The 11,115-nt window shown below is 36.3% G+C and overlaps 1 protein-coding gene across 2 annotated transcripts; it reads left to right on the top strand.

Moving 5' to 3' along the window:
- The first annotated feature begins 2,051 nt into the window (after window positions 1-2,051).
- Window positions 2,052-3,085, top strand: LOC113236323 (thioredoxin-like protein 4A). Of its 2 annotated transcripts, XR_003310936.1 has the most exons (4): window positions 2,052-2,207; window positions 2,409-2,545; window positions 2,622-2,912; window positions 3,027-3,085. XR_003310936.1 is itself a non-coding variant. In XM_026472337.1 (3 exons), the coding sequence occupies exons 1-3, from the start codon at window positions 2,130-2,132 to the stop codon at window positions 2,833-2,835; spliced, it is 429 nt and encodes a 142-aa protein (XP_026328122.1). In that variant the 5' UTR covers window positions 2,052-2,129; the 3' UTR covers window positions 2,836-2,981. The 2 variants fall into 2 exon arrangements, 1 of the variants encoding a protein (XP_026328122.1); XM_026472337.1 differs by lacking the exon at window positions 3,027-3,085 and having other exon boundaries at window positions 2,622-2,981.
- Window positions 3,086-11,115: the final 8,030 nt, after the last annotated feature.

Raw genomic sequence — 11,115 nt, 5'->3', positions numbered from 1 at the left:
GGTTGAGTTTGAGTGGGAGGGATCTGCGAAGATTCAGAAAAGTCAATTGTTTACGGCGGCCACCTCAAATTTGCCAGATTGGAAAATTTTTTATCTCGGTAGAATTTGACTAGAGTCCTTGACAAATTTTGTTTGAAAGTCATACACCTATCTCTGACGCTTTCACCGTTTATCACGGAGACCAGGTCGACTTGAATGTCGCATGTTGCGCTGGGCTGCTAAAGCGGCCCACGAGGGCTGTGTGACTTTAAATAAAGGAAAAAGTTGGTGGTCGGTTGGTGATTACTTTCGTTTCATTTCGTTCTGTAGACTGTAAAATAGCCTGGGTAGCAGTAATAGCCTCCGCAGTCCCCGCAGCCTCCATACATCTTACTTACCAAGTTTTAGCAGTTGAAAAGACGAAATCCGGTTTATAGGAATTTATTCAGTACAACAACAATATTAATATCTTAAAATGTAAACGGTTCAAAAATAAGAAAGTAGATGTTTTCGCTACCGCGATCGCGCAGGGAGTCACCGTAGTACGAAGCAAAATGAGAAAGCGAAGGAAGATGGAATAATTCAAATTTTAAATTTAAAAAAAATTTATAGCGTACAATCGCGTCAAGTCATATTCTTATTTACTTCGGAACTACTCGTATATCATCAATAGTTGCGGAGATTCAGTAAAGTAATTTTTTTTATGGCGGCCATCTTGGGTTCACAATATTGGAACATTTTTAGTTCCCGGTGGAACCTGATCAGGGTTCTTGACAATTTCTGTTTGAAAGCCATACACCCATCTATGACGCTTTGGCCGGGCAGCTGGTGTCCTACCTGATGAAGACTACTTCCTAAAAATTTTGAATTTTTCTGGTAATCAATATTCTCAGTCAAACACAATCCTTGTACATTTATACTCCTTATATTTATAATCCTTGTACGGCTATGTTGGAAAATGGCGGAATCAAAAAACTACAAACACAATTTCATATTATGGGACCTTATACGCGGCCAAGTGCCAAATTTCAGCACGATCCACTTTGAAAAAAAAAATGAAATTGGCAATAGATTAGCTCCTATCGCCTTTTCGGACTTTGGTTTAAACATAGTCTCCCACACCGTACCGGTCGGTGTCTCCCACACCGCACCGGTCCTATCAATGGATCGCTACGCCGCTCAGCCAATCAGAGCTCCTGAATTATTCATTCTCCTCTGAATTCTAGCTCTGACCGGCCAGACGCGTACGGCCGTCTGTAACAGATGTTAAATTTCACGTTTGAATACGCTAAGCGCTAATGCTATATTTAGCACTTAGCAAGTATTATAAATGTAGTTATGTTATAACTTATAATTTTGGTTACGTTTTAATACGATTTTGACCTAATGGTGGAACGTTAGCAAAATTTCTTCTGGTGAAGCGATTTAAATTAAGATATAATTAAGTACTTGGATTTATTTAGTTAGTTTAGCGTTTGTTTAATTAATAAGTCTTGTGTGTGCGTTATTATTAATTATTATGAGTGTAATTTACTGTAAATAACCAGTGTAAAATTTTGTGCAAATTGTAAATAGTAAATTGTTAAAGTAAAAAGGAAGCTCACTGATTTATCGTCTATAACCTGTAACCACCATATTATGTAATAGTTACAAAACAAATGAAGTCGGTCGTAACTAACCATAAAAAACTGTAAACTATTCTATAGATAGATCATAGTTGGTATACTTAACAAGTTAGCGCACGTCAACTATTTCACGTTTCTTTCCATTCGTTACATTATCACACGACCTTGAGCTGCAATAAATTATAGTTTAAGCACTTTAAATAGCGCGCTATAAAAATTTTGCATTTAACATTTAGCGTGCTATGCGAATATAGCAGTTAATCTCATCTCTAATTATAATGGCTGTGGCTTATGCTGAATGAGTCCTTTTGCGTACGTCACAACCATACAAATGACAGTATATTTACAAGATTTTTTTTTTTATTACAAATTTTTAACTTTTTTACCTTTAATTTTTAAATTAACCAACACAGTAGTTGGCGACACTTGCTATAATATAGTTGGCAACACTGTTCATAAAATGTCAGAGCGCCAGGCAGTGGTTAGGAGTTGTAATCTTTTATTATTGTGTAAAATTGATTCGCGATGAGTTACATGCTCGGACACCTCCATAACGGCTGGCAAGTTGATCAGGCCATCCTTTCCGAAGAAGATCGCGTCGTAGTGAGTGCTCGCTTCTATGTAACTTCTTGACAATGTCTTCGCTTACGTCTACTAAAGTTGTCTTTGTGGGTTTCACAATAAACCATAGATTTGGTACTAAATCTATGCAATAAACCGAAATTAAAACCGTGCAATTCGTGTTTGGTGGTTTATTAGAGTCGAGGATGAGGTAGTTCTCAAGCAACGTTTTGCTCATTTCAGGTCATCAGATTCGGGCATGACTGGGATCCGACATGTATGAAAATGGACGAAGTGCTGTACAGCATCGCCGAGAAAGTGAAGAACTTCGCCGTCATCTACCTCGTTGACATCACAGAGGTGCCGGACTTCAATAAAATGTTAGTGTTGTCCTCCCACAAGTTCCATACAAGAATTAGGTACATGCTTACTTTAGGCGTACTCGTGTTTTTGCAGGTACGAGCTGTACGACCCATGCACAGTGATGTTTTTCTTCCGCAACAAGCATATAATGATTGACTTGGGCACTGGTAACAACAACAAAATAAACTGGCCACTGGAAGACAAGCAAGAGATGATTGACATCATCGAAACAGTTTACCGTGGTGCCCGCAAGGGTCGTGGTCTCGTTGTGTCACCCAAGGACTACTCAACCAAGTACCGCTACTGACCTTCCATACCTATGGTACATTTATTCAAACATGCTACCCTCTATGTCATGTACATTACCATGCGTGGAAGTATTTAGTATCCTTTGTAATGAACATTGTTTTAAATGTTCTGAGCATTATGTGTGAATAGTTATTAAGTTAATAAATGAAATTATTTATAAAAAGCTATAAAATAATTTATTACAAATAGTTTTAATCTGCTAAAACACATCCTTCTGAAGCTGAATCCTCCTTACAAACGACCACTACCAAGCAACTGCTTGTTCAACTGGACATGAGATTGATATAGAAAAGCACTACTTGAGGTAATTTGTAATCTATATAATGCGTTTGTCCAAAGTAAACGAGACTATCTACTGTGCAGTCTGGAATCCCCATAATCAACTGTATATTTTATTTATATAGCCTTTTGAAGCCAAGTTAGAGATATTTTTACATTACAATCTTCCTTTGTATTTTAAAGTTTTACATTATATCCCTTAAATTTATTCTTCTGAAATTAATCCAGAAGTCATTTTTGTACAGAAAACTTCATGGGTACTATTGTTATTAAAGCTCTCCCTCACCACGAGCATTCGCCTTTAATGCAACAATCCAAAATTCTAAATTTTTATTGAATTGCTATTCAATTATTTTTTAAGTGGGGTTGCTCCACTAGTTTGTTATAATTATTAATACAAAGATCGAATACTCAGAAAAAATTCCTTCGATCCGGCCGGTTTCGAACTGACGTCTTCTAGCATACCGTGCCAGACGCTATACCAACTTAGCTACGGAACGAACCAACGGACCTCACGAATTTTTCTATGTGCTTGTTGTCGTGTCTTTGTATTTGGTTTTTCAACGACTTTTTAGTCGTAGCGCCATCTATGAAATCGAATCCGGCCAAATTGAAGGAATTTTTTCTGAGTGTTCGATCTTTGTACCAATAATTAATCCAAGATTCGTTTTCGAGCATTACATTATAATACTGCCTCCATCGCCGACGACCATTCGCCTTTAATACATCACAAGTGAATGTTACAACATCCAAGATTCGATTTCGAGCGTAAAGCTACGACCAGAGATGTGCCAGGTAGCACAGTAGGCGTGCGTGCGAGTGCCTCCGAATGCCTATGAATGTTACAAATTGTATCATTACAGGTTGCACATTGCAATGCTCGGTTCTCCTCCCTCACCAATGTAACAAAATTAATGCTCGAATTTGAAATGTTACATTACAAGAGAATGCTCCCGGTGAGGGAGCGCCCTTACATACGTAAAGCTTTACGAAAAAAAAGTTTTTTTTTGTATGATACACTGCCCAGTTAAAATTCAAATTTTAATAGAACTTTGAATGTAACTAGATTACATCATAATACAATGCCATCGTTACATTTATTGGTTGGAAAAACTTTATATTAATTTTGATTAAAATGCCCCATTACTTGCCTAGTATGAATCATACTTTGATTACAGTAAACTATACAAATTTGAAAACAAAAAACAGTTTCAACATGCAAGCCATACATTTGCATGTCGATATTCACTTATCTATGATTATGGCACAACACTAAATCCGCCTTATGTGTGGTACAATTTTGGTTTAGGTAGCTACGTTCATTCCATAGTAGATAGGCCAGCTCCTTTCCTTTATTTTTTTTCCATCCTCTGACACCGCGTTTACACTATCGTGCTGACTACACATGTCGAGTGGTTGAAACGCGTTCACACATTCGTGCGATAGGCGATGTGATGCACGACACGCATGTGTGAACGGTCACTTCGCTATTCGCGTCGCGTCTCGCATCGCCACTCATACGATCGCGTCGTGACACCGCGTTTACATTATCGTACTGGCTATGCACAAACATTCGTGTCGAGTGGTTGAAGCGCGTTCACACATTCGTGCGATAGGCGATGGGAATAGCGATGCGATGCACGACACGCATGTGTAAACGGTCTCTTCGCTATTCGCGTCGCGCCTCGCATCGCCACTCATGCGATCGCATCGTGACACCGCGTTTACACTATCGTGTTGGCTATACACGAATGTTTCGTCGAAACATTCGTGTATATTTTATTCGCATCGCCTATCGCACGAATGTGAGAACGCGGCAGAGCCAGACCACCTGCTAGATGGTCGGACGATATTGTCGGGGTGGCCGGAAGATTGTGGATGAGATTCGCATAGGACCGATGGAGCTGGCGTAAAAAGAGCAGGCCTATACCTAGCAGTGGGTGTTAACGGGCTGAGATGATGATGATCCTTTAAGCCATAGGCAAACAATTTTGACAATTTCTCACATTACTTGATATCGAACGATAATGATAGTTGGGGCCGATTCTAGTTTGTCTATGAATTAAAAATAAAAACTGCGGTTGACTTGTGACATGCGCGATGCACGATGCTTCTTGGCCCGAGCCAGAGGCGAGGGTCAAGACGCGAGACAAGTGAAAATGACAAATCCGCACGTGTATCAAACGACGTTTTTTAATACATTTGCGAAAAAACTACATTGAAAGTAAAATAAAACAGTATTTAAAAAAAACTCATTTTCTGCTAGTAAATTAAAATAATGAAATACAACCACTGCAACCATTATTTAAAAGTCTATGGAAATATAGTTCTAACGTGCTGTTTTTGTTTATTTTCTGTAATATCGGTCTGTAACCACTTTTCTTATTATGAAGTCCTGTTTAAACTTCTTTAGGAACCCGTGCACGGTAGTGAGATACAATTTATCTGTAATACATAAAACAAATATATACATAAAAATCTCGCCTGTCACCCATTCAGGGGTAGGCAGAGACCTCCACTCGATACGTTCATTATATAGTATTTGTAAATAAATATAAGTTTTAATGACGAATGACTCATGTCACAAAGCACATAAATATTAAATAAATATACAACTTCTTTAGTTCCGTGCTTAAGATTTGAAACAACAGTAAATTTAAAAAAAAAATGGAAAAGTAAAAAGCACTAGTGCGAAAATTCCAACTTTTGGCACGATTTGTAGTGCGAAAAATACCACGTTTTGAGCAACTGTATTAAAAAAGTTTTTATTTGCCGCCATTTCGCGTCGTTACATGCTGTTATGCCGCGTTCTCACATTCGTGCGATAGGCGATGCGAATAGCGATGCGATGCACGACACGCATGTGGTAAACGGTCACAAAGCAAACGGAATTTTGGTACGGTGATTAACAAGATAGGGTAGGTAGTATATTATAGGTAAATCTAAACAATGAAGGATGGAAATTATGAAATGGAAATGAGATGGTAATAGCTGAAAATAATGTTAAAGGCCCATTTAGATGGAGTTTCTCGCACGCTTCGTGACGGAAACTCGTAGGCGATTATCGTAAGCAATAATCGCCATAAGATTATCGTATCATAATGTTTACATTCAGGCAAGAACTAAAATCTCGCCTACGATTATGTCATACGAGATTCGCAAGCAACTTAATCGCCTCCTCGACTGTTTACACAGAGAAATATGTAGTAAGGAGATTCTTGCTTACGAGTTTTCGACTTGTCTAAACACGATCTCGTATGACATTTTTTCAAGTTCATACGATTATCGTACAAATCGGTTCGAATCGTTTTGAATGCGAGAATCGCCATTCGAGTTCAGTGATTACTGCGGTATTGACTATGGACATATCGAAATGACGCAAAAATCATTCAAATTTGGAACTGCTGATAATATTAAGTTCATTACATTGTAGAGAAATATAAAATTTTTTTCTTCAAATTTTATAACAATTTTTTTGCGGTCTCGTTTCATTAATTCTTGTCTTAGAAAAACAGTGATAATCAAAACACCCTCGCGCACTGCACTCGTGGTAGAAACGGCTGGCACAGAAACTCGAAATACGATTTTTGCTTTCGAGTTCTGTTTACGTTGAGACGTTCAATATTGAAAGGCGAGGCGATTATCGCTCACGTGGACGGTCGGTAATCGCAAATGTTTAGACGAAGAAAGTTTTTTTATATTCTTTCGATAATCGTATCTTCGAGACGATAAACTCTCTCCATCTAAATGGGCCTTTAGTGCATAAATAATAATCTAAATTTTAATAATATTGTTCCTTATGAACTGAGCCAATGCATTATAAACAGTTATTCGCAATGTTGCCACTGTAGCCAGTTTTTAGCTATATAGATTTATTCAGATTTACGAAATTATTAGGTACAAAACAAAATGTTTGATAGTTAAATCTTTTAGCTCTTTTAGTAAGAAAAGTAAAAAATTGGAAAAAAACGAAAATAAAGCTTAACATTCAACATCACAAGATGATAATGATTTGATTGATATTGATGATAATTATTTTTTCGATTCATTATTTGTAAAATTAAGAAAAATATGTTTTTAAAAACGCAATCCCATAATTATGTTTTTGTTCAGCCACTTTAGGCAATTTTACCCAGAATTAATATCTTGGAACGTAGCAACTTTTTTACTTAAAGTTTAACTACTTCCTCCTTGGGCAACGTGGCAACACTACTTATTCGTCCCTTTTTTTTATTAATGGTTTTGACTTAGATATAAGTCCTTTGAGTCATGTCTTCGTTTAATTATCGGATACTCAGTAATATTTTCCATTGTAGTTCTAATAGATTGTTTTCAATTTCTCTTAAATAACTAAGTTCACTTATTCGGTTTTTTTACATAGTCTTTTAAGTGGCGGTAGTCAATATTTATGTTTTCACTTTCACATAGATCACATTATCTTCTATCACTTTGAACGAAAACTTTGAATTTCTAATTAGTGAAATTTTCAGGATAAAGTCTTGTAATTTGGTTTCAGTTAAGGAACATAGTTGTAACTTTCTTCATCGCTATTTCTTTTTTCGTTTTTTGTCCATAATATACTTAAAATAAAATTAATAATCTTTGTAAAGACTGTAGTTGTAACTTCAAAAGCTTGCCATTTCCTTATTCGTCCCGCTTCAGATAAACCACAGAGTACTTTATATATAAATAAACTGCTAGCTCCCGAAGCGATAATACGTAGGTACAAAATGGACTGGAGTAATGCGCGGGTCTTGTACTTTCTAGAACGATATGTATGAAACCGAAGAACTCATTTGAAACCCAAAACATTCAAACTACAAAATTAAACACAAAGTTAACGATGCATGCAAGAAGTTAATGGCAAATTTTCATGTATATCTTCATAAGAAAAAAACAATCTATATGGGTTTGGGGGTGGAAGATGTATATATGTATATATATGGTTCGTATATACCGCCATGGAAAATTTCTTGGGATCAGTGTATGGCTGCGAACGCACAATAGACATTGAAGATAATGTAAGTATTTTTATACCATTGTATATACGTAGGTGTCGCGTGCAATGAAATGTAAACAATAGTAATAATAATAATGATGAAGATGATGATGCTGCTGCTGATGATGATGATAATAATAATAATTCATTTATTTGAGGAAAGACAGGTTATATAGAAGCTGACATGTACAAAATACGTATAGTTTCGTTAGTTAGTTTCGTTTTTCAATAATATTACATGAACGTGCACACATGAATTTAATAAGTCGGTCAGAATTTAAACGCGATGATAGTTACACGAGTCGATTTTAATGGTAATTAGGTGTCAAAATAATATCGTAACAAGATCGTAACATGAATAACGTCAATAACGTCCAATATCAAAAATTAGACAATGAATTTAGGGATTTATCATTTAAAAATTCAGATACTGTATAGTACATTTTATTACTCAGTAACTTGTTTAATTGTTTTTTTAAATAGCATAAGGTTTTTCTCAGACCTTAGTGCTTCCGGTAAACTGTTGTAAATTTTTGGCGCCATTACAAAAATATTTTTCTGCATGAAGGTAGTTTTACAGGCTTTCAAACGAAGGTGGTCATATCGTCTTGGCTTCAGAGTTCGTGTGAACAAGTGTGAGTGCAGTCGGACATACACGGCTGTTTCGTAGATATAAAGTGAAGGAACAGTCAGTAGTCGAAGATCTTTAAAATATGGTTTGCAGCTGTCTGTTCTCTTCAATCGACAAATTGCTCTGACACTTTTTTTTTGTGCCTTAAGAACTGAGTTCACATTAGTTGCGTTGCCCCAGAATATTATACCGTATCTTAATATGGACGCAACATAACCATGGTATGCTTGAAGGACTGAGTCTCTATCTACAACTTTGCTAAGCATATATAATGTATATGCATAAGTGTTGAGTTTAGTGCAAATACTCTCTGATTGTGCTTTCCAGTTATTTTTGTCATCAATCTGTATACCTAGGAACTTTGTTATATTTGTGTCTCCGATGTGTGTCCCTTTGTACTCTACGTTTATCTTACTAGCTATTTTTCTCAATCTAAAATTCATGAGTTTTGTTTTTTCTAAATTGATTTTTAAATTATTATCTTCAAGCCACTCTATTAATTAATTTAAACTTGTATTTATTTCGTTTTTTTTAATATATGTCATTGTACAATCGTCCGCATAGAGCACCATTGAGTGATGGGATGCTTTAGGCATGTCATTGATATATGTTAGGAAGAACAATAGTCCCAAAATACTACCTTGCGGTACTCCATACAGTATTACTTTAGTATCAGAGTTATATTCCATTTCCTTTCTTGTTTGAATGTTGATTCTACAAATTTTGGTTAACTGAGTCGTTCCTTTTAAATATGATTTTATCATTTTATGTATGTTACCTCTTACACCATATGAATAAAGTTTGTCAAGTAAAATGTCATGGTCTACGTAGTCAAAAGCTTTTGTCATATCCATATATATAACAAATAAAAAAAGTAAACCGTTATCCAATCTTGCATGTATTTTCTCTAAGAAGTCAAAAATCGCCAAATTAATTGAATTGTTTTTTGTAAAACCTTTTTGTTCTTTACAAAAAATTTCATTTTTCTCAAAGTAACCATATCAATTCTCATAAATAATTTTCTCAAACACTATATAAAAAACTGGCAGTAGTGCTATAGGTCTATACGATTCCATGAGTTGTTTATTACCTTTTTTGTACATGGGTTTTATAACCGTTATTTTCAAATCTTCTGGAAATGAACCCTCATCAACGCACATATTATTTATGTCACTTAGGATAGGAGAAATTACATCAGCTACATGTTTTAGTGCCTTCGTGCATACGTCATCGTACCCTGTACTATTTGTATTTTTTAAATTGCGTATAACATTGCGTGCGTGTAACATTTATTCATGTACAATCTCTCTCCATCCTAAGGTTGTCTGGAAGAAATCGCTGTAAGCGATAAGACCGCCAATTGTTACCCGAGTAATGTGTTTAGTTTTGTCCTGTATACTGTAATCTGTATATTGTAATGTGGTGCTAACAATAAAGAATTTTCTATCTATCTATCTATCTATCTAACATTAAATACATCCTGAAGAACTGTAGGTTTCATAAAAAAAGACTTACATGTAGAATAATTACATGTATTTTTACTTTTTACTTTTGAATACGTATTTTGAAACGTTTGTTAATTTTCGAATATATGTAATATATATAATAATATTAGACATATATATTATTTGATATTCCAAAAACAAGTACCTACTTTGTGTTGTGTTCAAAAATATGTAGTAAGTAATCATGTTATGGATTCTTTAAATATTACTTTTATTTCAGAAAAATCTAGCTCGTACTAGGGGTCTGCCTTGTCTAACAAGTTGCCAAGGCTAAATAAAATCATCTTAGGTAGTGTCTAGTGGATTAACTTTTTTAATTTTGGTTAAAAAAAATTAGGTTAAAGGTAATATACTTTTACTGTAATAATACCAAAAAAAAAATCAACAATGAAACCTTCTATTATGAGATAGCATACCAAATAAGTATACTTATTTGAATTATGAAATAATATTAGTAGTTTTGATCGTCCACAAGCGGCCACACATTTTCTGAAAATAACCTATTAAAAAATCCATATCGGAAAACCCTATACAACTTTCGTTCACTCGGTGCTCGGCGGTAATAGTACTCTAAGGATGTAGGGATGTAAGGATGGAGGATCGCAATTGAAAGACGGCCGGTAGCAAAGATTAGTTTATTCAGTCTCGAGCAGACAGCGCGCGTCTGCGACTAGAGAGGCGGGAGTGACTAGCGGGAGCGGCGGCGGGCGGGCGCTCAGTCGGCGTCGGCGCGGTCCGGGCGCCAGTCCAGCGCGCTGGGCGTCCAGATGGCGGCCAGCGAGCGGAAGGGGTCGAAGGGGCGCGCGCCCTCCGCCGGCGCGCCGAAGCCGGGCGGCGGCCGCACGGCGTCGGGCGCGCGCGGGG

This window comes from Hyposmocoma kahamanoa, unplaced genomic scaffold, assembly GCF_003589595.1.
Source record: "Hyposmocoma kahamanoa isolate Upper Pololo Valley unplaced genomic scaffold, ASM358959v1 91, whole genome shotgun sequence".
In the NCBI taxonomy this organism is placed as follows: domain Eukaryota; kingdom Metazoa; phylum Arthropoda; class Insecta; order Lepidoptera; family Cosmopterigidae; genus Hyposmocoma; species Hyposmocoma kahamanoa.
The sequence above is the reverse complement of the archived record's forward strand: the minus strand, read 5'-3'. Positions and strand labels throughout refer to the sequence as shown.